Raw genomic sequence first — 26,783 nt, forward strand, 5'->3', positions numbered from 1 at the left:
GTGACCGGAGACGGCATGTGGTGCACACCTCTAGTGCCCACACACACAGAACACCCAGGATTAAAGCTGCAGCATCAAGCATTGGACACAGCTACATCCCAGTTTGCATCTACGACCAGGCTGGTGAACAAATTCCTGAGTTTCACTCTCCATGACCACTCTCCAGTAATCCTGACTAACTAACAGTCCGGCCTCTGTACAGAATTGTTTGGCGCGTTGCCTGCTGTAGGTTTGAATAAAGAACTGTAAGTTAGTTTTGCACAATGTCTGGTCCCTGCTACGCCTGTCCCCATCAAGGGCTCCCCCATCTATCATCCATGGACACATACTACAGACACTAAGGGGTTGCCCAGGGAGAACCAGTACATCGGCCTCTCGCTCTCTACAATTTCTTGCACAGTGGTGGAGACCTGCCAGGCTGTAGGACAGCCCTCTGGTCCCCATACCAAGCACCGTGACACTAGCGTGCCTAGGCTGCAACCGCCAGCCACTCTGGTATTCTGGGCCCCGGCTGCCTCCTGGCCCCAAGAAAAGGCTAGGCCCTGGTGCGGGATATTGCACATGTCCCATAGGTGTCCTGAGGTAATGAAAGCTGAATCCAGATGGTTGGACACCTCAATAGTGCATGAGTGGCCACTGCTGCTGTACTGTTGGTGTAGTTGTATCCAAGGACTGCTATCTATTTATAGACAACATTGCTACATTTGTGGGAAATTACTTTCTCATGGGTCAACTTTTTTTAAAGGAAACCTACCATTTGATTTGATGCATAATGAACCAAATATACCTTGAGAATGCAGCAGCTACACTGATGAAGCATCATATCATGTTTAATCCCTGAGTGGTTTTGCTGAAAAAACTGTTATAAAATTATGATAATAAAACTCTGTGGCTTCTATGCTTGGGCTCTGTGCTTTCTCTTTCACATTAGTTATGCACTGCTTAGAGGATGATGTAATCACTGTTTTCCGTGCCAGGCAGAATAATCCATTACTGCACCATCACCCAGCTGCTGTGTATGAGTGATCCAGCTCAGGTTGTTTAGTCCTGTCTGTCTGGCTGTTCTGAAAGCTCCGTGTGTAATGTGGATCCAGCTTTCCCAAGGTCCTAAATTTTATAATTGTGTTTTTCAGCAAAACCACTCTGCTCATTGATTAAACAAGTTATGATTCTGCATCAGTGTAGATACAGCATTCTCAATGTATGTTTGGTTCACAATGCATGAAACCAAATGGTAGATTTTCTTTAAATATCATACAACTGAAGAAATGTATTTGCATGGCAGATCAATTCAATCAAATGTGTATTCCCAGATGGGAATATTCCTTTGGCGTAGTTGGCATTATAATACAGATTATGTATTAAAGGACACCTGTCATCAGGTCTGTGTCACTAGTCTTGTCACGACTACCTGTTGGAGCAGCTCACAAGGATCCATCCCAGCCTTTATCTAGTTATTTCATACATTATTCATTGTAAAATCACATATTTTTTTTATCATGTAAATGAGGCTGGTCACATGGTCGGAGGCAGTGATGTCACCCCTGTTACCCCTCCCCTCTCCTCCCCCTGCTCATGTCTGTGTGTAATGTATAGTAAAGCATGGCTAGTGTGTGTTCTGCATCTGCTGACATGCTGCATCCTCCTAATATACAGGTGAGAGACACAGACATCAGCTACACATGAATCTGACATGTTCTGCTGTAACATGGCTGCCTGGAGCTGTTGTATCTCTCCTGTACACACACACAGGCACACACAGGCTGCAGGGGGCGTGGCCACCAGCACCAGGAAGCACATCATTATACAGCCTCACATCATTATACAGGCTGTCAGTCAAGCACTGGGGGTGTGGCTGTGCCTCCCACTCATGAATAGAGTGGACAGCTTGAATATGCTAATGCTTCATTGGACATTTCACAGGTCATTTGCATACAGCCTTGGGACCTCATTGCTTAGGTTTACAGGCATGTAGAGGGACAATGAAGGGATAGAGACAATGCTCTCTATTGGCAGTTTGTGAAAATATATTTAGTTTAGGGGGGTTATTTTGCATGACAGGTTCTCTTTTAATGTTTTATGTTGATCAGTATACTTTTTTTCTGTTTAGAGATCACCGCTACATCATTTGCAAAATTGAGGTAGGTTTATTGTAAAGTATTGTTGCTTTATATTTGTGTTTAGAATTCTATTAAGTAACTTTCAGACTTGTTTTGATGTTATATTCAGACAGATTTATGTGATCTTTGTTGTCATTGTCAAACTATAACAAAATACATTTTTAATTTCTATTCTTTCGATTTACATTCAAACTACTGAAAGGGTGTCTGGTGTCATTGAGCAGGGGCTAAAAACATAAACAGACTTTTTTTTTTTTTTGTTCATGTAACCCCAATATCATAGTGCTGTTTATAAGATTTTTGTTCTACTGTCTGCACACTCAAGGACATAACAATTTTGCTATTAATAATAATAATGAATTGTAATACAAAAAAATTCATACATAAAAAATAAAGCATATCAAAATGCCCACTACCTTGTCACCTCATAGGGAAAATTAAAAACAGCTGCGTGAGAGTTTGTTTTCTGTGGGAAAAATTGTACACCACCCTTACACCGTGCAATGTACTGGGAAGCTAGAATGCAAATATGGGACAAAATTATGCTTTTATTGTTGCAATTTTAGGCACTATCTTTAGGTCTATCTTTTTGATATTTTTTTTGTTATATATATATATATATATATATATATATATATATATATATATATATAACACTTTTATGAACATTGTGTGCCGATCTTGCAAATTAATGCCCCTTGCTACAAGCCATGGCTATTACACCCCTTGGCGGATCATGGCTATGGCTGTTAGCAAGGGACAGCAATTTGTGCATTGGCTGTTGGGCTGGCAATACGTCCTTGTCGCATAGCAAAAATTTAACTAAATCTGCGGGTGCGCTCATCTGTACTTAGCGGCTTAGTCTGTGTTCACATCACATTATTTTCCACACGCTGTTAGGACATGTTAGGGGGATGCCGACATGTCTGTACAACATATGGCACATATGTGCTTATACAGTTGAATACGTACTGCTGTGCTTCATGTCCTGCACTGATTGTTAATGCTAGCAACAGCACCCAGATCAGTGCTGCACCTGGAAACGTAGAGGACCCTGGAGCAGCACAGTACTTGCTGCTCCACTGGGTTGCTCTGCTTTCTGTACTTACTCAGATGCATACAACCTGAGTCAGGACACCATACAGAACGGCAGGAGAGGACCGGGAGCAGTGACAACTTCTCAGCTATACTCTCCACTACCCAGATTCCTGAACATCTCCATCAGTTAAGGAAGCGCTCATTGTACTCTGACTGTCAGCAGGGTGGGGCTCATGGCTTGGGAGGCTGTATGTCGCTCAATGGGTTGCTGGTTGTGCATCCTCTTCTAGGCTTTTACAAGAGTTGAATGTCTGCTGCACTTTATGTACATGGTAAATAGTGAAGCCCCTTTGCTACAGATAAGAGGAATAAGGCACTGGGAAGGAATGCCCACATTTATCTCTGCACTGATGAAGTGACCACCAAAACATAACTGTTGAATTGAACTGTTAAGTTTGGCTTACCAACTCCACTGCCCTGGAGAGGACCCAGGAGTGGTAAGTCCTTGTCGGCTGTACTTTACTTCTCCCAGGTCCTCTCCTGCTTCTATTATGGTTCTGCTCTGGGTCCTGATGCCGGCGCATACAACCAGTCTCTCCAGTAGTTGTCTGCTGTGGGGGTCTTCAGTATTATTAGTCTGCTTTGTCTGAGCAGAGCATTTGTCTGCTCTGGGGAGTTTCCATTTTTATTATCTGTTCTGTAGTCTCCAATATTATTGTCTGTTCTGAATGCAGAAATTGGTTTCCCAGGTGGTATTTCTGTCATTGTTGGTTCGTCTTGGGTGCTGGTTACTGCTGCAACACCTTAAAGTTGAGCTGTAGGACAATAAATTTTTGTCTTAATGACACATGTAGAATAAAAATACACCAGGACAAAGTGGCCGAGTGGTTAAGGCGATGGACTGCTAATCCATTGTGCTCTGCATGCATGGGTTTGTATCCCATCCTCGTCGATTTCTAGAATAAAAATATGTTATACTTTCCCCTTTTATTCAGTCAGTTTTATGTATCCAAAGAAAATATTGTGCCTTTTAATAAACGTTGAAAGAATATAGCTTCAATAGGTTAAATATAGGTTGGTCTTAAGGGTTATTCGCTATCAAAATATGTGTATAAGTGTTTTTTGTGTTTCAGCTCTGTCAGTGACAACAAGCCAATACTAATGAAAGAAGTGGACAAGAAACAAGGTCTGACAAGGTATGCGGCGCTTGCAATGCAATGCGGATACTGAGAACGGAACAATTGCAGGTTAAAGCGCAGTTCTCCGTCAGCCAGGCCATGAGGGCGAACCTTCATCATGCTCATTAGATATATTCCCCAAGTGGTAGCCAACTAGTTGTCTGGGATCTATTAAAAAGAAAATATTGTATATGGTAAAACAATAAACCACTCACACTGGCAAGTGGCAGTGACGTCCCAACTATGACCTGAGTTTCAAGATATTGATGGTGTGTGGCTTTCATGAATTCTAGCGTCATCTGCTAAAATAAAAGATGAGTAATGAAGAAGACCAGCAATTTTTGTGCCATGACGTAACCCCTTCGGGACTCAGCCTATTTTGGCCTTGAGGATGCGGCCCCATTTTTCAAATCCGCCCTGTGTCACTATAAGTAGTTATAGCTTTGGAACGCTATGAGATATCCAGGGGATTTTGAGATTGTTTTCTCGTGACACATTGTACTTCAAATTAGTATGAAAATTTGGATGAAATCTTTTGTGTTTAGTTATGGAAAAAAAAGAAATTTGGTAAAAGCTTGGAAAAATTCTTTGTTTTCAAAGTTCTAAATTCTCTACTTTAGATGCAGATAGTCATAGCACCCAAATAAATTTATAACTTACATTTCCCAAATGTCTGCTTTATGTTGGCATGGTTTTTTAAGATTCCACTTATTTTACCAGAATGTTTTAAGGCTCATAATTTGGGTACCATTTTTCAAAATTTTTGGAAAATCGCCAAAAACCTGTATTGTGATGGACCTGCTCAGCTTTTAATTGACTTTGAGAGGCCTGGATACAGATGGTCCCCTACTTAAGAACGCTTGACTTACATACGACCCCTAGTTACAAACGGACCACTGGATATTGGTAATTTATTGTACTTTAGTCCTAGGCTACAATAAACAGCTGTAACAGTTATCAAAGGTGTCTGTAATGAAGCTTTATTGTTAATACTGGTTCTTATGACAACCCAACATTTTTTAAATCCAATTGTCACAGAGACCAAAAATTTTTTGGCTGGGATTACAATGATAAAATATACAGTTCCGACTTGCATACATACAAATTCAAGAACAAACCTACAGACCCTATCTTGTATGTAACCCGGGGACTGCCTGTAATAGCTAAACTCGTAAATTATCCCATTATGGAAACTACACCCCTCAACGTAAACCCTTTAGGTGTTTAATATGGGTTAAAACAAAATGGAGGTGGGGTCCACAAATTGTAATATTTTTTTACCATACACTCATTTTGCAATGGATTAAATGAAAAAAGGCTCCACAAAGTTTGATACCCAATTTCTCCCGAGTACACGGATACCCCATATGTGCTGGTAACCTGCTGTATGAGCGCATGGCCGGGCATAGAAGGGAAGGAGGCGCCATCCAGAGCAGATTTGCATTGACACATTGTACAGGCTATAATTTATTTTTTTCTTTTTTTATGGTTCAATAAACTTTATTGCAAGAGAGCAGAAAGCCTACATGTCAGGCACATGTTGGGGTCGTAGCCCCATTTTTAGTTACCGTATATACCGGCGTATAAGACGACTTTTGAAGACAGAAAAATCTTCTGTCTTCTCTGGGGTCGTCTTATACGCCGGTAATCGTCTTATACGGCGGGTACCGGTGCATGGAGAGGGCTCACGGGCTGAGCCCTCTCCATAGCCGGTAAGTCTTTGCTGCATATTGCAGCAAAGGCTTACCGGTAACACCCGCGATCGGTGCTAGCACCGATCGCGGGTGTTTGCACAGCGATGGCTGCCGGCAGCCTCAAAAAGGCAACGGGGGTTAATTACTCACCCTCCGTTGGCCCCGATGTCCGCGCTGTGCTGTCTTCAGTCTTCCGCTGGGCGCCGCCATGTCTTTCCCCGGGTCGGCGCCTAGTATGACGTCAGCAGCGGCGCGTCATACTAGGCGCCTGCCGGGGAAGATCAATGGCGGTGCCCGGCAGAAGAAAGAAGACGGCGCGGACATCGGGGGAGCATCGGGGTGAGTATATAAGTTTATTTTTTTTTTTTTAATGCTGGGCTGGGCTGTATACTACTGGGGGCAGTGCTGTATACTACTGGGGGCAGTGCTGTATACTACTGGGGGCAGTGCTGTATACTACTGGGGGCAGTGCTGTATACTACTGGGGGCAGTGCTGTATACTACTGGGGGCAGTGCTGTATACTACTGGGGGCAGTGCTGTATACTACTGGGGGCAGTGCTGTATACTACTGGGGGCTGTGCTGTATACTACTGGGGGCTGTGCTGTATACTACTGGGGGCAGTGCGGTATACTACTGGGGGCAGTGCGGTATACTACTGGGGGCAGTGCGGTATACTACTGGGGGCAGTGCGGTATACTACTGGGGGCAGTGCGGTATACTACTGGGGGCAGTGCGGTATACTACTGGGGGCAGTGCGGTATACTACTGGGGGCAGTGCGGTATACTACTGGGGGCTGTGCTGTATACTACTGGGGGCTGTGCTGTATACTATTGGGGGCTGTGCTGTATACTACTGGGGGCTGTGCTGTATACTACTGGGGGCTGTGCTGTATACTACTGTATGCGTTGGAAAAGGGGTAGTCTTATACGGTGCATATATCTTAAACTCTATATTTTAAACAGGAAAGTAGGGGGGTCGTCTTATACACCAGGTCGTCTTATACGCCGGAATATACGGTATGTCATGACATCATATGCATGCAGGTCTTAAGCTCAGCAAGGCAAACCTGGACATACCTAAAATTTAACCAAACAGCTAAAAATGAAAGAGAAGGGGGGGGGGGGGTAGGAAAGAGAGGGAGGGAAGAGAGGAGGGGACAGGGGATCCATCACTACATCTCGAGGGTGGGTAGGTGCCCCCTGTTGTTGGGTCAGCGAAACCAACTGTTAAGCCTTCTGGATCCAAGGGAGTAAAGCGGGTGAGTTCCTGAACGTCTCCCATTTGTACCAAATTTTATGAAAAACATCGTATTGATTGTTGTCTAATGCTCTCAGCTCCTCCATACGTCTCAGTCGGTCCACTTCTTCCACCCACAGTAATCTAGTAGGTGGAGAGGTGGATTTCCACAACCTGGGGATCACCAATCTCATCGCCACTATAAAGTGACGTAGAAGACCTTTTTTGATGTCTCTGAACCTTCCTGGGAGCATTGACAACAAGGCAATATCAGGGGAGATGCTCCCTGTGGAGCCACATAACTGCTTATAAAGATCCCAAATGGCATTCCAGACTGCTGCCACCACTCCACAGTCCCACCAGACATGAAGCATGGTGCCCCTGTCATTGTGACACCGCCAGCAGATACTAGAGACCGAAGGGAACATGTTGTGCAAGCGAGAGGGGGTCCTGTACCACCTGGTAAAGATTTTAAAATTAGTTTCCTGGATTCTGCTAGACACAGACAACTTATGCGTTAGGAGAAGGGACTTCTCCCACTGTTCTTTAGTGAAAGTTTTACCCAACTCTGCTTCCCAAGCCCTCATGTAGGGCAGTGCCAGGTCCTCCCCTTCGCACCCCGACAGCATCCCGTAGACTAGAGACACTCCATGAGGCGTCGGTTTGCCTGATTTGCAAATAGATTCAAATGCCGTAGGTGTGGATGGCAAGGTTCCCCCCGAGGTCAGAGCCTGAATAGCACTGCGTAGTTGTAAATAATGTAGCCATACCCCAGGATAAGGTCTCCCACCTCCTAGAATGTCATTTAGGGGCCGTATCCCTGTTGTGGATAGTATCTCTCCCAAAGTCTTATGACGGCCATTGTCGTTAGTAAAAGAGGACAGTTTTTTAAGGTTTCCGGCATTCCGGGGAATCCCAGAGTCGAGGAAAGAGGACCGGGAACATTAATAAGTTTAACCCTGGCGGCAAATTTACCCCACACTTTTAAAATGTGCATCATTAGTGGTGAAATATTATAGGGATCCCAATCAGTCCTAGGGGGAAGCCAGAACAGGTCAGGGAGATGCCCCTTGTTAAGGAGGGAGCACTCCAGATCCACCCATAATTTCCCGCTATTGCGGTTTGTCAGATCTAGTACCACTTTAGTTATGGTCGCCTTATGGTAGTGTGAAAAATCTGGGAGACCTGCTTATTTTTTCTTTTTTTAATGTGGACCTATAGGGGCTTATTTTTTGCCACATGAGATGCACTTTTCTGGTACATAATTTTGGGGCATCTATAGCTAATAGGTGAGATTTTATTAACTCTTTGTTGGTGGATGAAATTAAAATAATTTGTAGGAAGTTGTTCTTTTTAGTGGTCTTATTTTAGAGTACATAAAATTTTTTAATCACTTTTTAGAGCCTTTTTTTAAGGGTATTAATGAAAAATTCTCGTTTTTCTGAGCATTTTTTGGAGTTGTTTTTTACGGGTCCAATAACTATTCTGTTTTATTATGCAGATTGTCACAGATGCAGTAATACCAAATATTTGGGCTTTCGTGTATTTTATTCAATTTTACTGAATAAAAACTAATTTGGAGAAAATCTTGTTCATTTTTGCATTACCATCTTTTCACAAGCATAACTTTTTTATTTTTCGGCTGTCAAATCTGGTTAAGGGCTTATTTTTTGCGAGAAGAGTTGTTCTTTTAAGTGGTTTTATTTTAGAGTGCGTAACTTTTTAAAATCAATTTTTAGAGCATTTTTGTTGAAGGTATTCGTTAAAAATTAGCTTTTTTCGGAATGTTTTTTGCATTTTTCCCTCAGCGTTTTCCTGCAGTTCCAGTAACGATTCTGTTTTATTATAGACATTGTTACAGACACGGCAATACCAAATATGTGGGGGGTTTTTTGTGTGTTTGTGGTTTAATACTTTGAGTGATTTTATAGGAAAGTGACATTTGAGGGGCTTATATGTTTATTTATTGTAATGTTTAGTGTTTTTAACTTCTAATTCTACAAATTAAAACTTGAACCAGCCATGGCATCTTGCCACTTGGCAGACCTCGGGGCTGCCCAGAAGAGGACCGGATCCCCCGGTAAGCGGCATGTGGGATCCAATCCATAGGGGGAAGACCCTTACACCTTTCTTTTTTTATATAATTGTGTTTTTATTATTATTTTTCAAAAATATTTAACAAACAAGTTATCATGTACAAATATCACATAAAAATCTTCCAATAATAAAATAATTAAAAGACAAAAGAGAAGGGATCCATTTCCCCTTGGAGTATCAACAGTGTAAATATCCTGTTTGCGTATCATAATGCAAAATCCAGCAGTAACATATGCCTACTATATTAAAACAAATACCAAAGATGGCATCATATCAATGCTTAACCATGCTGAAGAGGTTGGGAAAAAGGGTACGGACAAAGACAAAGTCATTCATACTCACTACGACAACAATTACCACTTGGGAAGACACTAAAAGGATGGCCCTGTCACTCTCCTCCTCTTGCTCGTTCCTCAATCCAGTAGCGGTCCCATCGATCCCAGGTTTTGTCAAACTGTGGAATACGATTATTCAGGGAAGCGGTCAGATATTCCATACTGCGAGTTTCTCTAACCCTAGAGAGAAGATCCATTCGGGAGGGGGGGGGCTTGTCTCTTCCAAAACTGCGCTATCAGACATCTCGCAGCTGTGAGAATGTGTAAGCTCAGTTTTGTGGTTGCCTTGGCCATGGGGTGTGGAGAGACGTTCAGCAAGTGAAATAATGGGGAGAGTGGGATATCCACCTCTACGACCTCCCGAAGGAGAGTCTTTACTGCATGCCAAAAAGGCTGCAACAATGGGCACGTCCAGAAGATGTGTTGAAGAGTACCTCCAACTGAACCACATCGCCAGCAAGTATCTGGTGTGTCTGGGAATAATCTGTGCAGCAAGGATGGGGTATGGTACCACTGCATCAACAGTTTGTACTGGTTCTCCTTATGTGTAGCACACAAGGAGGTCTTAGCCGCCCTATGCCAAATCAGTCGCCAAGTGTCCTGAGATATCGGCCCCCCCACTATGCTCTCCCACTTGGCCATATACGGGTGTGCAATGAGCTCGTCTGGGCTGGGATGAAGTAGTATCATGTAGATATCTGATATGAGTCCAGATGTTTGGGTCGCAGTTTTGCAAATGTGTTCAAACGTAGTGGGTGCCGAGACTGTCTCAGCACTGTCCAGGGATTGTAAAAAGTGTCTAATTCGAATGTAGTGAAAATTGGCCGCCTGTGGGAGATGGAATTTATCCTGTAGGGCTGCAAAGGGCAAGATCTTCCTATCGCGGTAATCCACAATATCTGCAAATCTAAATAGACCCTTCTCATGCCAGGGTTTAATTTCCTGCCCAGCCCCAGCTTGTTGCATGAGGGGAGTGTGTAAAAAGGATTGCATAGGGGAGCACTTGGACACCAATGGGAACCTGGCCAAACAGGCCCTCCATAACTTAATCGTGAATGAGATAGGGCCTAGTTGGGAATCAGGCAGCACAGGCGCCTCTTTGGGCCAAAGGTAGGAGTTAGGATGAAAAGGGGCCAGCCACAATTTCTCTATCTCCATCCACTTAGAGAATGCCAGTAGGGTGGACCATGCAGGAATGCGTCTCAAGTGTGTTGCCCAGTAGTATTTGGTTATGTCCGGCACCGATAGGCCGCCCCTGGATTTGTGAGAGAGTAGAACAGACCTGGAAACTCTGTGTCTCTTTTTCGCCCAGATAAAGTGCAATATTGATGCCCAACGGCACCGCTACTGGCAAGGTTTCAAAAAGGTACAGCAGCTTAGGCAGAATAGTCATTTTGACCGCTGCTATCCTGCCAAAAAGAGAGAGGGGGAGACTGTTCCAGTTATTAAGGAGAGTCCTTATTTCCTGAAAACTACCAGGAAAATTCTGCCCATACAGTGTATTGTAAGAGGGGGTCAGGAGTATCCCCAGGTACTTGATAGTATCTGCTTTCCAGTTATATCTGAATGTGCCCTTCAATTGGTCTACCAGCGGTTGGGTAAAATTGAGGGGCAATGCCTCCGTCTTTGAGGTGTTCACTTTATAGCCCGAGAGACGGCCATATTGTTGTAGCCTCGCTTGTAGGTTGGGTAGGGAGATTAGGGGCTGAGTGATGGTGAGCAGGATATCATCTGCGAACAACGACAATTTAAATTCCTTGTCTCTAACCATAACGCCATGGATATTGGGGTCTAGACGGATAATGGAGGCCAAGGGTTCAATGCAAAGAATAAAGAGGAGGGGAGAGAGTGGACAACCCTGATGTGTACCATTCTTGATCCGCAGAGGTGGGGAGGACGCGTGTGGGAGCTTAATTTCTGCTGTGGGATTTGAATATAACTCCCTCAGAGCCTGGAGAAAGGGACCCTTTATTCCTATGTGTTCCAGGACTTGAAACATAAAGGGCCAGCTGAGGCGATCAAACGCCTTCTCTGCGTCTAAACTGAGAATTAGGGCCTGATCTTTTTGCTTATTAATTACATCGATAAGATCAATTGTTCTCCTCGTGTTGTCGCCACCTTGTCGTCCAGGTACAAAGCCCACCTGGTCCTTATGGATTACCTGAGGAATCCACTGAATCAGGCGATTGGCCAGTAGTTTTGTGAATATTTTTAGGTCTGCGTTTAGAAGTGCAATCGGCCTATAATTAGCACAATCGGTTGCATCTTTCCCAGGCTTGGGGATAAGGGTGATATAGGAATGGGTGAAAGTTGTAGGCATGGGTTCACCTTGTAAGAACGCGTTAAATACTTTTGTCATATGTGGCAGCACCACAGGGGAGAAGGTCTGAGTTTGGTGCTCTCTCTTCTCTCTCAATTGTCTCGCTAGGAGAGAATGGTGCTTATTGGCCTGTTCGTAATACCGTTGCCTAGTAAACACTAGTAATTTCTCTACCTCTTGAGTCTGAACCTCTCGCAACTGCTCCCTAACCTCAATTAACTGTTGGAGTCTCCTCCTAGTGGGTTTGGCTAATAGGGCTGCCTCTTGCTTACCAATCTCCTTTCTCAATTCCTTTTCCAGATGGACCCTGTTTCTTTTCAATCTGGTTCCCTGTTCTATACAATGGCCTCTGAAGACCGCCTTGTGAGCTTCCCATATCATAGGGATAGAGGGGATTGAATCCTCATTAAGCTGAAAATATTCCCGTAGTGCTCCATTTAACTCCTCCTTGATCAGGGGTTTCTTAAGAAGGGATTCATTTAAACGCCAATGACATGCCCTCGTTGTGGTATGGCCCTCACTAAGCTGTAATAGGACTGGCGCATGGTCTGACCACGATATGTCTCCCACCTCTGCGGAATGCATCATTCGCAAGAATTGGATGTCTCCAAACCAGTAATCTATACGAGTATGGGTGCCATGTGGTGCAGAGTAGAAAGTAAATGAGCGGTCGCCCGGGTTGCCCACTCTCCACAAATCATATAAAGCAAACCTCCTGATGACTCTACGGAAAGCCGCTGAAATAGTGCTCTGTGATCTAGTGGCGGGATTGGGGTCGATAGCCAGCCGGTCCATATTTTCTGAGAAGATTACATTGAAGTCCCCTCCTATCAGTAGGGGTGCTGCTGGGAGTCTGGCTATTTTATTCAGGACCTTGGTAATGAAGCGGACCTGCGATGAATTGGGTGCGTAAATATTGCATAAAATCACAGGCGAGCCGAACATTTTGCCCTGAACAATGAGAAAGCGGCCCATGGGATCCGCAGTTACTGTCTCAGGCACTATGGGGCACGAGGTGGAGAACAGGATCGCCACTCCTGCTTTTTTGTTCTCTGTAGATGCCATATAAGATACCGGGTAAAGGTGCTTAGCAAAATTAAAGTTCCCCGTCGTATCATAGTGTGTCTCCTGCAAGAACACCACATCTGCTCTACTCCTCTTTAGCTCATTAAGCGTGAGACGTCGCTTGCGAGCTGAGTTGAGTCCCTTTACATTGAATGTCAAAAGCTGAACCATGGTGAGTTAGCTAACCAATACTCTTGGGCAAGATACGCTGTCTCCCCTGAATAGGATGTAACTGGACAAGTTCTGTGTTAGGAGGGGGGGAGGGAGGTAGGAGAGGCTAAGTGTGGTCTTTTCTCCCTAAAGCCCTAGAGTGAGTGTACTAAAGGGTGTCAGTGTACAGAAGCCTAGAGCGTCAGAGAAACCCGTAGAGGCAACAGGGGGGGGGGGTGACAGGGGAAAGGACAATCCTTGCACTCCACAAGACAAACAGTCAAGACAGATAAAAAAGAAAAAACAACAAAAAACCCCCCCGAGAGAGAGAAAAAAAAAAAAAAAGGGGGGGGGGGGGTAATAAGAAAACCAGGATAAATTCCTAATACTATAACCAGGGAGAGGAGAATCTCCTGGCCCTAGTGCAGGTCTATTCAGCTGGTCTACCCCTAAGATGGGGGAGTATAGTCAGCTGAACCGGTTTCACCACCTCCGGTATCAACCCTATGCCAGGGTCAGAGGGCGGGATCCGGAGTAGACCCACTCGGTGGGGAAAAACGTGGCAATAGAACCTAATAGAGGAAAAAAGAAAAAGGCATCAAGTGTAGTTCTACACAAAAATAGAAACTGAGATATAACTCTAACTATCGAGACACTAACCCCGGTGCCCTTGTGCAAATTACATCTGAATTCACAAAGGAGGGGAAAGGTACCCCAAATAAATGCAAATATGGGCAAACATAAGACCCCCTGCAAACACGTATAATAACTATAAAGGATATATGTTCAGCAGATGTTCCTCTCTAATCATAAGAGTCCTGGGATGGAGCTCTGGTTCGCGGCCTTCGTCTCTTCTGTTGCAGCTGGGTCTTATTCTGCGTTTGTCGCATCTGGGGGGGAAGGTCCCCCCAGTCGTCCAGTCGTGGAGTCGGGATGTTCCAGATGTCGCAGAATTCCTGCAGCTCGACCCTTACACCTTTCAAGCATGACCGTGGCATGTAAGGGGTTAACACTTATGACTGGAGTCGGCTCCGATCACGGGTGTTAGAGCGCGGTGTCAGCTGTTCGTGAGCCGGTGCCAGAAGCGGGACGTTATAGAATGTCCCCGTGCGGGAATCCCGCAGGGACGTACTATAACGCCCTGCTGCGCGTAGGGGTTAAATGAGGATTTGCTATCTATCTATCATATAAAAAAGATAATTATTTAAAGTTTCATTTATTTTTCAGGCTGCTTCAGTTTTTAAGTCCTACACCCATGCAGTTACCGGAGGAGGAGTCTAAAAAGGTACACTGATCTGTCATCCTCTGTATGTACCAATAGCAGCTGGCATAGATTTGTTTTACAATGTATATGTCAGTTATATGTAGGAGATGCCTAATACAAGCATCCTCCATTGTTGTCCCCTCAGAACACTTCAAAGCATGTGCTTGGCATGAACCAGCGATATTTCTCTACATGCTACATCCAACCTTGTACATGAATTATGCCAGATTGTACTGGATGTCATGTTAAATATTGATAGTGGGATGTTTCTTATATTTTGGTGCACTGTCATTAGTTATAGATTTACTTGTTTCAAAAACCGACTAGAGATCAGTTTGAAATTAATCTGAATGGTACCCTTACTAAGTGTTAATCTATTATGCAATAAATATACTCTTATTTCACTAGATGGGTTCAGTTCACACTACCGTTCAAACCTACCGAGTAAAAAAAAAAAAAAAAACTTAGTAGTGAAGAACGGTACTGGGCTATACCCCCATGACAAGATACTTAAATATACTCAGAATAACAAAATAACACATTCTCTAATTCACTGTTATTCACAAAGATGGAGCATTTCACAGATATAATTCCAAACTGTCTTTATCAGTCCTGGTGTATACACTTTTCATTGTCCTTGGATACGACCATATTTCTTCTACAGACAGATAAGGTCTTAATATCAGAGCTGACTGTGTGTTTTATTGATTAGTTGAGGGAGCAGAGTGTCATTGTGTTTTATGTCCTCTCATGGGTTTCGTTATGTCTGATCTGTCTCCTTTCTCTTTTTCTATATGTCAGAAGCTGGTAGAATGTTCAGAAACTAAATAAAAGTGTAGATAAACCCTGTAGCCTGATAATCTAAGCACATTGTTAGTGCTTAGCATCTCATAGCACAGGGGGACACAGAGTGTCTTGTTAGAGAGTCCCTGCTCACACTCTGGAATCTTACACTGACCATCACTGGGTTGCAGGAGCTATAACCGCAAATTGTAAAATTGTAAGGGGTTAAAATTATCTTTATTGTGTAAAGCTTCAGTATGGGATTAAATTTTTGAGAACTTTTCTTTCATGGGCAAACCCCTTTTAATATATTCATTAAAAATCCCAATTGACATCACTGTAAATTTTATGCCATCCGTTTAGTTAAGCAATCATTCCTTATGTGTGTGTTTTTTTTTTTTTTTTGTAGATAGCTAGCGACAGAGAGAGATTATACAAAGATATTTATACAAAGATATTTACCAGAAAAGAATAGCAGCAAAGCAGCACTCCTTAAAAAGTATTCCTTTATTCCACCATAGTAAAAAAGCAACGTTTCATTCTCAAGCTTGATGAGCGAAACTTCGCTTCTTTTGCTATACTTTTCTGGTGGCTTGCGATGTGGCTTGAACGGCCACTTCTGAAGATTTGCCACCTGGATGAATTTTCACAAGTGCTGCTCCAATCCTTTCTTCTTTTTTTTTTTTGCTACATAGATATTTAGATGTTAGTTGTTGTGTATACCGTATATACATGGAGTCTATGGGGGAAAAAAAACCCTGTATCCTCACCTTTAAGACGACCGCCCCCGGGGTTGGGCATAGGGCGCTGGCTATATACAAGGGGGCAGGCACTGCCTATATACGAATGAGCAGGGGGCTGCTGGCTATATACTAGGGGACAGGGGGCTGTTGGCTATATACTACGGGGACGGGGGATGGCTATATACTAGGGGGCTGGCTATATATGGGGGACATGGGCTGCTGGCTATTAACTAGGGGGCGGGCTATATACTAGTGGGCAGGAGGATGGCTATTTACTGGGGGACATGGGCTGCCGGATATATACTGGCTGGAGGCTGTGATGAAAGCATTTCCGACCCTAGGATTATACTTGAGTCAATAGGTTTTCCCAGTTTTTGTGTTAAAATTGGGTACCTCGGCTTCTACTCGGGTCGCTTTATACTCGAGTATATATGGTATGTTAAATTTAATTCAGTTTATTTATCAACCATGTTTTCTTTAACTGGAATAAATAATGGAAATTCTGAAAATAGTATGAACATGGTGTTTACGACATTTGTTCTCATGACGTTTATTTTTAGCGTGCTGCCGCTTAAGAGTTGCTTTTTCATTCTCAATATTAATAACTTCTTTGCAGCCACCAAAAATAATTAATCCTGATGGTGCCATATTTGCCAGCACATCTCTAGCGCCTGTTTCCAGCCTTGAAGAGACCTCCTTGTGTGCAGATATTAAAAAGGTATAGCTGGTATCTATTTACTGATAAGGTGGTAGAATATTTAATAATATTACATAAAATAGTATTCTTGTGACTATGTTAGTAGTGGTACAGGTGATGCTTGTGAAAAAGGCAGTGTCATTTTGATTTTGGAAGAAGAATGGAGATTTGTAGAAGGCCATGTAAGACTCATCCAGAATGGGAGAGCATCCCTAGCTGCCCTGTATTCAAGGAGAAAACTGTGCTGATCTTGAGGGAGATGGTAACTGTCTTGTTCAGATGGGATTTTAGCAGGATGCTCTTATTTATCATTTAGGAAAAGTATTGCATTAAAACATTAATGTGAAGTCAGAATTTTTTTCATTTGTGTTTTTCAGCGACTGATTTTGTGTGGCTACGATGGACCAAATCTAACAGAGTCCTACTGCTGGGCACCTATTGCTGAGGGGTTTGATACTATTGTTATATCTCCTGATGGGTCAAATCCCGTATATTACCTTCCTCCTCTTCTGAGTTATCTGAGCTGTGCAGCGGTGATCTACAAATTACTGCCAACAAGACTGGGGGTGAGAACATTTATGTATCCACAGGATAGGGTATAACTAGGCAATTAGTGCGGGTCCGACTGCTGGGACCCCACTGATCACAAGAACTGACCACAAGTCTCGCCCATTATAGATGATTGGACTCCATTCTCCAGATCAGGGGTGTAGGGGATAACCTCACTAATGCCCAAACACATTACAATATGCAATAACATTTCGTCATCACTTTGGTCCCGAAGTTACTTGCCTAAATATTTGTATTTATTTTTTTGATCAAATAAAGATTTATTAAAGACCACTACCATCTCTGTTTTCCATTTCCAATATACAGAGATAAGACACAAAGAAAAACCATCAGTACAATATAACAACCCCCCCCCCCCCCCCCATCCCAGTGAGTTTGATAGTCCTCAACTCTTAGAGAGTCCCAGTAGTCATAGGTTCCTTCATCTGTAATTTGACAAGCTGATTAGCAGGGTATATAGGTGGTAGTCCACAATATGCAGCAGCTTATGTTTGCTTTGTTTAGAAAACAAGCAACAATTCTCAAGGCTGTAATACAGGAGAGTCACGAGCAGGTGGCATTTCCCGGCACAATTTGTGAAGAACCATATCTCTATCCTATTCCCCCTCTGAATATGCTGTATCTAGTGAATGTTAGTGGAGCCAACCCTGGGACGTCTAGCCATAGCCCCCAAATACTTTTGAATCTCTAAAGAGAATTCCTTTTTTTTATATACAAACTTGTATATATTGGACGCAGTTCAGAATCTTTCCAGTGGAAACAATAAATTTTTTAGCTACGTGCAGTAGTCGTAGAACTGCCAGCTTGTGACTCTCCAGCACTGTAAGATCATATACATGACCCAACAAGCAAATTAGTGGGGTACGCCCAACAGTATATTTGATCTAGAGCTTTCGTCCAGTACCTCCACTCCCCATCCGCCATCTTCGTGGGGTGCTGAACTTTACCCTGGCAGCCCCGCGGTCCGATCGGGCCCCCTGGGCTGCCTGTAGGCAGTGCCTGTGAGATGCCTCTGTGACGTCATCTTAAATGCAGTGTGAGCCTATGCATGTGATAGGCTGACACAGCCAATACCCTGCAATCCATCAGTATTGCGGAGTATTATCATGAACAAGCATTAGGGTTTTATTTGGCAAATTTAGTAAAACTTAAGAAAAAGTATTCAAGTATGGTATCCCCGTAATCTTACTGACCCCTAGAATAAAGATAACATGATTATTAGTCTATACAATAGGTCAGTGGTGGCGAATCGATGGCACTCGGAGACCTCTCTGTGGGCACGCAGACTGTCTCCCAGGCACAGAGTTTGCCAGACATGGCACCTTCCTGCAGTCTAGTGCCCTGATATTTTAAAGTGACTCATCCTGTGCTGCCTGGTCCTATCTGAAGAGTGAGAAGGTGTGGACAGGGTCGGATTGGAGCTCAAAGATTCTGGTAGCAATAAGTTTGTTACTGCCTAAATTGCCGTGTTTGTACTTTGGGAAAAGCTAGTGTGTTTTGGGTACCAACCCCAAAATGGTAACACTGGAAATAGCATCTCATCCCACAAAAAAAACACTGTCACATGGCCCCAATAAAGGAAAAGCCCTATAAATTTTATAGCCTACAAAAGGAGACATGAGAACTAAAATCCTGGCAGCTTCCGGGGGCGCTCCTTCCCTTCTGCGCCTCGCTGTGCACCCATAAAACAAGTAATGGCTACATGAGGGGGGTCTCTGTACTCGTACTGTACTTGTAAGAAGGGTTTTCTCTTATCTTTTGGAAATGTGTAAATGTTAGGGTTAAATGAATGTATAACTGACAAAATATGACCATTCTAAATTTCACCTCCATTATTTAATTACTATGAAGGGGTTAACAATCTTCCTAAAAACTGTTTCTGATAGCTTGAGGGGTGCAGAATCGCTTTGCTAAGTAACAGTGTTCAATAGTTGTAACCATATAAAGCGTCACAAGTCAGAATCCAAAAAATGGGGCTGAGCCTTAAAGTAAAAGCATTCATAGCAAAAAAAAAAAAAACTAAAATACATAATTCTGCTCCAGGTGTCCCTGGGAATCATTCCTCAAAGTATTTTCCCTCTCAGTCCTTTATTTTGTATCTTTTTTTGGCCCATAGCAACCAGGGTTTCCAGCTCTCAAAAAACTACAATCAGCAAGATGGAGGGGCACCTGCTGCTGACCAATGACACCAGAGCTATTTATCTAGTATCCATTTATCTATCTCTCATATTTTCTATCTCCTATTTATCTATCCCTCCTATCTATCTTTCTATCTATCTATCTACCTACCTAAGTAATACTCCAGGACAGCACATGAGGGCACAGCTTGTAGATTTGGAGAGTCTCTCCTGCCACTTCCTTGTGTGAGGTGATGGGGGGAGGGGGGCTGCAGTTTCTGTCTGTGTGGATTATTTGTTATACACAAGTGTAGGGAAAGCTGAGGAGAGATGAGAATGTAGGTGCTTGGTCACTACATTAGTGAGGGCTTCTCTCTGCACATGTCTCAGTGCTGGGGCAGTGAGACATGAGGTGATCAGCTGTGTGCAGGGAGGGGTATGGGGGCGTGTCTCTCCTTCTAGTCTCAGCTTCTTTATGAAGACGGAATGTCCATAGTAACAGACATATGAGAGATCACTGCCATCTAGGGGAAGTCTGCAGAATACAAGAGGAAGGAGCAAGATTCGGGTAACTAATCCAATTGCAAAAGGGCTTAAAATTACCTGCCCTACAACAAATCAAAAGTTTTTTGAAATGACGGTTACACTTTAAGCTACAAAATGACTGCGGCCTTAAGGGGTTAAGGTGGGCTTCCTGTAAATAAGAATAATTGGACAAAATTACCCCTCTAGTATCGTCTTGTTTAGAAATCATCTCTACGACTACATTATTTGAGGGTTTGAGCCCCAAAAATGTTCTTTTGCTATGTTGTGGAAGATCATTACAGGATACTGTAATCATCAAACCTGGCATTCAAACCAGAGGAGTCCAAAGTTTTTTGTGCAGTAGGTTTTGTGTAAATAACCAGAAATTCTGTTTTGTTGTATCTGATTTGTTTGCAGCCTCATGCAGTGATCATCTGCCCTGGATGGAACAAAGCTCACGCTGTGTACAACTTGTTAAAGGAATTTAGTAAATACATGCGACCCCTGGGTCCTATGCTGCTGTTGGTTGGACATAAAAAAGAAGACATTGAAAGCTTTAACTTTAGAAAGCAATGTGAGTTTAAATGAATTGCATTTAGTCATCTTTTTCTAATCTCTTTTATGTTGTGGTTGAGTTTAAATCCTTACTTATGTGGACAGGTGAGGTTATTGTCACCACCCCACACTGTATGCTGAGATGTTTGGAGCATCATGGACTTCTCCTCCTTCGTCTGTGTCATCTGGTCTTTGATGAAGTGGATGTGCTGTTCTCCAAGGCAGGGTCAGAGGTGAGCTTAAGGTTTTGATTTTACTCCACAATGTAAGTAAATGTTCACCCTTCCACATAAAATCTTGTGATGTGGACACTGGCAAGTCTGACACTAGGGCTTTCATCCTCAAGAAAATGCAAAGCTGAGACATAAGTGTCTATACATAATTCCATGTATATTTTTGATGCTGCAATGACTAACACCAGTTATCTGTGGGTATGAGATTTAGATAAACAGACTGACTGACAGACATAAAGAGAGAACGGAACCATCCCCCCCCCCTTGGGGAGATGGTGGGGGTAGATACAGAGACACAGGTGACATGTGTTACTTAGTGCTCCATCTCGATCCAGAGCTTTCAAATAAACTTTATTATTTATAGTGAAATCCTGGGACTGCCCCTCACAATCTAAATACACATGTGGCTGATGACATAAGAGAACACATGATGCCATATATGTCCTTTACATAAAGCTGATGATAAAGCTAGAATGTGCAACTAAATATAAAGATAGTCTTTAGTGATGTAGTGAGGGGGAAGTCTGCAGAGTCCAGCTATGGCGCTCATTCAAAGAGCTGTACAATGTCTATTCTCGGCAGAGGTCAGTGACCTAAGACAACCAGCAATAACTGTGTTCTCATGCACTTATTACAATTATTAATTAAATTGCATTAATATTTTCTGAGGTTTTTCTGGATGCATTTATATGTTATGGGGTGAATCTAAACTAAATCTACCCCAATATAGCTATGCTATAAGCAACTTAAAAATGAAATTGACCGTTGCAATCTGTGGATTCCACAAAGGGTACATGCACATGTTACTGTGCAGAAGAGTGCTGCTTGACCCTCCCTTCTCCATACAGCAGAGCATATCATGTCCTATATTTCCCTGTGCCATAGACATAAATAGTGACCGATATGCGCCAGCAAATGGTGCGGTCACATATTGGTTCCCATTATGTTTGTGGAAATCAGCCCCAAGAGTGTTTGCTCTGATGAGTCTTTTGTCTGAGACTTCAACCTAATAGCTACTGGAAGTTACTGTCACCATGTAAAAAGTGTTATAAGAAAAGCTTAGTTCTTTGTGCATCTTCTTAACGTGGTTGCCATTTGTTTCCAGGGGGACTTGTCCAAGAAATGAGTTGATCAGTGGGGTTTGTACTGCTGGTGACCCATTTGTTTGTTTTTTTCATCCATTGCCCATAATGATGCATGCTACAGTTTACTGTGTAGCTGGACTTCACTTGGAATGATCCAGTCTGCAGCAATTTCTTTTATGTGTCTATATATAATATGCATTGCAGATCTTCTCTGTTTTCAGATGTTGGAAATCCTTCAGCTGTATAAGAAAATAGTTACTGCTGAAAACAGGGATGGTACACCTCAGCAAATTGTTGCCGTTGGAAGCAAGTGGATTCCGGACATGCAGCTTTTACTGCAGTACACGTCAACTCCACGCATTGTAATCACCAGAATGGAGCAGGCAGCGGTGTTTGCCAATGTCCAGCAGGTCTGCAGAGTTTCTTTCTTGGTAGTGGGGGTAACGGTTGTGTGTCTTGTTACTTTCCTTGTTTATGCTTAATGTATTCTGAAGATCTTTTTTGTTTTTTAATGGGTCTACTTACCATTTACCGTCTGCTGTACTAACCTCCATTATTTCTTTTAGGTCATACAACTATGCTTGAACTGTGAGAAAATGTCTGTGTTGCTCCAGTGTTTAGATTTTACACCAATCAATGCCCAGAAAATCATAATTTTCACTAAAAATGATGATGAGGCAGAACTAGTGCACAAGGTTGGTGTGGATTTTTAAAGTTTTGCATACACATCTTTACTAGGGTATCTCCACATGTTGCAGAATATCTGCATCATAGTACAGTAGAATTAAATTGAGGGTGATGAAAAATGATGGAACATGTACTTTTATTGTTCATCCTTGTGGATTTTTACATTTATTTGATGTCTATGTTAAAATCTGCATCCTGATGTGGATTTGATGCAGTTTTTTTTTTAATTGAAATGGCATCGGATCAGGGGTGAACTAAAACGCTGAAAAAATGCTTGTGAAAACGCACTACAGGCAGTCCCTGGTTTATGTACAGGATAGGTACGTGGGTTTGTACTTAAGTTGAATTTGTATGATAGTCGGAACTGTATATTTTAGCATTTTAGCTCCAGACAATTTTTTTTGTCCCAGTGACAATTGGATTTTCAAAACTTTTTACTCCAGTGGGAAGAAGGATTATCAATAAAACCTTATTACAGACGCCTTACAGCTGATCATTACAGCCTGGAAGTAAAGTAAAGCATCCAGAGAGCTTCATCATATTACAGGATGCAAGCAACAGGCCGTGTGCGGTTGCTTGCTGTGTGTCTAATAATAATCTTTATTTATATAACGCCATCATATTCTGTACAGCTTTACTACTCATGGGGGACATTTGCAAATAAAATACTACATTACAGAGTACAAACAGCCATATGGAACTATATAAGTGAGGGACCTGCTCACAAGAGCTTACAGTCTATGATGATGTGGTCTGATAATGGTACTGCTTTAAGATTATTTGTAATGTTCTTAATACGCTGTAGGTATTTTTATAAACTCAGAAGTTTGACATTTGACAATTTTTTTTTTTTTATCAACCTAACCCATTACAAGTGTTAGTCTTCTGACACAAACTGAGATTATTAGAATCCACATTCTGTGCAAAATGCAGGCTTCTATCTTTCTTGTATATTATGTTTTTGTTTGTCTCCGATAGGCAGTGCAGTCTGCTTCAGTGTACAGCTTATTGCTACATAAAAGTCTTGTGCATACATTCAGCCATATTCTGGAGCAGTGGAAGAAGTCACTTAGCCGCAGGACAGTAATGGTTTTGGGTAAGATGTTTTGTTACTCTGTTACATTTTTACATATTCCGCTTTACTATATGGGTTGTAAGAGAATCCTGGCATGCTGTCAGTTGACACTTGTGGATTCATGACATTTGGACCTTTTAATGGTTCAACGGAGACTTACTTTATTAATAATAAAAATAATTGGTGCGGTTTATTGCAGAATATGTTAATTTAGATGAATTAAGATGTGCATTTTAAAATAAGCCCCGCCATCTTAAAAAAATTGAACAAAACCCACTAATCAGCAGAACAGAACTCCCAAACCCTGCTTAAATAGAGCTAAGGTTGTATGTTCCACTACATCTTGAATCTATAGGGTTGTACGAGGATGTAAAGACATGATTGGTTATAAATGTTCATTGTAAGAACCTGTAAGGCAAGAGTCCCATTGCCCAGTGTTTAAATGTCCATAACTTTTTTTTTCTGGCTAGAGATGTCTTTTTATAAAGTTTAATTTATATGCAGTATTCTTATTTTAAAATATTTTCTATTTGACTTTTTAGGAATGTTTTTTGGTTCTAGTTTGATAACACAGTATGCAAATATTTTTGCTTCATTATAGCTATTTTTATATAGATGGGGAAGGGTGGTCATTAACCATAATCGCTGAGCAGACCACTTTTCATTGTGGGCTTTAATTGCAACATGTGGATGCCTTGGCTAACTCACTGACCTTGACCTTGTGACGCAGATTCTAAGGCCAAATTCACAGACCTTTTTTCTGACCTCTGCTGCGTACTGGGCCTAAGTTGAAACATTTTGTCTGCGTACTTCAACCGTATATACTCTAGTATAAGCCAAGTTTTTCAGCACAAAAAATGTACTGAAAAAAACCTAACTTGGCTTATACTGGAGTGACGTCAACTGCTTACTGACATTCTAGTGTGTGCGCTGCCATCATGGTGCATGCGACGGACCGCCCAGGGACACGGAGCTGAAGCCAAAGCCACAGATTGAATGGGTAAAAGAGGACCGCCTGGTTGGGGGCGGGGGGGGGGGGGGAGTGCCCATTTTTGTTTTTTTCTTACAGGATATATACTGGGGGGGTCATAAGCTGTTGGCTATATACGGGGGGCAGTGGTTACATGGTTTATTCTGGGGGGGCAGCGGCTGCTGGCTATTTACAGGGGAGAAGGGGCTACAGGGTATATACTAGGGGAAATGGGCTGCTGGCTATGTACTAGGGAGCAGGGGCTGCAGGCTATACACTGGGGAACATTGGCTGCAGGCTATACACTCGGGACATTGGCTGCTGGCTATATCCTGGGGGGCTGCTGGCTATATCCTGGGGGGCAGCTGGCTATATACAAGAGGGCATTTGCTTGCTTATATACTTGGGGCAAAGGGCTGGCTGTATACGGTAGGCATGGGCTTGCTGTCTTTATACTGGGGACAAGGCTTCTAGCTATATACTGGGGGCATGAACTTGCAGGCTATATACTAGGCTTATTCCCGAGTCAATAGGTTTTCCTAGTTATTTGTGTGTCAGGTAAGGGTCAGCTTGTACTCTAGTATTGTATATACGGTATTTTTGAGCCATTAAAGAGGACCTTTATTGCATATTGGGCACTGAAGCTGCCCTGAAAGTATGGTGGCTAAGTACTAAGAATGGTTCTGGAACGGTGTCTATTAATCCCTTCCTAACTGAAGGTCATTGGTGCCTGAATGTCAAGGTCAGTTTTTCGGTTCTTTTCTGCTCTTTATTAAATAACGATAGCTTTGTATCAGCTTTACATATTATAACAAATTTTAATTTTTTTCAAGAAGGGAGCTATAATAATAATCTATCATTTTATGTTAAAAATATACTTTATTTTCCATAATTTATTTTTCTAAGCTGTAACATTTTATTAATCTTTACCAAATATAAGTATGTACAGTGTCAACCCATCACCATTTTCCAGGTACTGGGGCAGCAGGTGCATGTATTTTTGTAAAATGTTTTGTGCAGCTCCTCTTGTGTTCTGCCTTCAGCTGACAAGCTGGAGGGTGTCCCACTTTAAACAAACATGTCTCCTGAATTGTGGGACCTAGAAACACATTGTATATATATCTCGGTATAGACAATATTCTTGTTTAAAGTGGGACATTGTCATGATATGTAAATTTGTGGTGTTTGCACGGGCAAACGTTAATAGCTGTATGGCAGTTGTGAAGGGGGTTTAAGGATGTTAAATCTTGGGTTGGTGACGGCGGTGAAAAGTCTACCTCAAACAAAAGGTTTATGTTGTTTGTAGAGCCAGACCATCTCTTGGTTATGTTTATTTGTTTCAGTTGTGACAGATGACTATGCTCCCCTCCTGGAGATTACAGACGCCACATCCATTATACATTACAGTTTTCCTGAAAATGTTGGTGTGTTAAATCTTCGCCTGTTTTCTTTGATGGACTATATTCAGTGTAGAATCGATAAGGTATTATACATTATCATATTTTACTATTCTTCTCTCTCTTTTTTTTTGTTTCTACTTTTTATCATTTGTATTTTTTATAAACAACATTTGAGTAAATGTATCAATGTAGACCAGGTTCTGTCCACTAAGGCATTTGGAGAAATCCCCCCAAAAAGTGCCACAGTGCCTATGAAAGGAATAAGCTATAGAAGAAAAGTAGGAAGAGGGGAAAGGGGGATGGGGAGGTGTTAGCTGAGAGGTAACGTGGGTAGAGTATTTTATGTAAATTTTTATCTTTTTCCTCCTTCCCACAAATCAAGCTGGGAGAGAGCAGATGAGAGTAGGAAGTTAATATCTCACACACAGTGACTTAGCTACAAACACACTCCTCGCCAGCAGATAGCGCAGACAGGGGAACGTTATTAACAGATACAACCGAGGGTACAGTAATGACCCTAAGCCCAGTTTAGTGGGGAAACGAAAATAGTGTTGTACGAAGATAGAAGAACAGGGAGAATAAACCCCACAGCTACCTGTAATGCAAGTGGTTGTGGGAATGCGATGGAAGGCATAGTCCTTTTCAAAGGAGTGTGGGCCTATCGGTAATGATAAACTGGCTGTTCATTTCAAACTAATGACAGCCAGCATCTACACATCTACACCCTTCAAATGGCTGTACTTGGTACAACAGCTCATTCCAAATCAAGTAAATTAGATAGTTGTATTGTCCAGTCTGGTGACACACAGGTAAAGTGGAACCTTGGATTACGAGTTACCTGGT

At 42.4% G+C, this 26,783-nt stretch overlaps 1 protein-coding gene across 3 annotated transcripts in view; it reads left to right on the forward strand.

Annotated features, from left to right (window-relative positions):
• TDRD12 (tudor domain containing 12) overlaps nt 1–26,783 on the forward strand; it is a 103,874-nt gene that overhangs the window by 48,081 nt on the left and 29,010 nt on the right. For all 3 annotated transcript variants that reach the window (XM_072117227.1, XM_072117226.1, XM_072117228.1), the window contains exons 15-25: nt 2,111–2,141; nt 4,292–4,354; nt 14,464–14,521; nt 16,643–16,744; nt 17,101–17,289; nt 20,353–20,509; nt 20,596–20,723; nt 22,030–22,218; nt 22,375–22,503; nt 23,474–23,591; nt 25,884–26,023. In XM_072117227.1, the coding sequence (XP_071973328.1) occupies nt 2,111–2,141; nt 4,292–4,354; nt 14,464–14,521; nt 16,643–16,744; nt 17,101–17,289; nt 20,353–20,509; nt 20,596–20,723; nt 22,030–22,218; nt 22,375–22,503; nt 23,474–23,591; nt 25,884–26,023 (1,304 nt within the window). The remainder of the gene's footprint in view (nt 1–2,110; nt 2,142–4,291; nt 4,355–14,463; nt 14,522–16,642; nt 16,745–17,100; nt 17,290–20,352; nt 20,510–20,595; nt 20,724–22,029; nt 22,219–22,374; nt 22,504–23,473; nt 23,592–25,883; nt 26,024–26,783) is intronic.

Source organism: Engystomops pustulosus, chromosome 7 (assembly GCF_040894005.1).
Source record: "Engystomops pustulosus chromosome 7, aEngPut4.maternal, whole genome shotgun sequence".
In the NCBI taxonomy this organism is placed as follows: domain Eukaryota; kingdom Metazoa; phylum Chordata; class Amphibia; order Anura; family Leptodactylidae; genus Engystomops; species Engystomops pustulosus.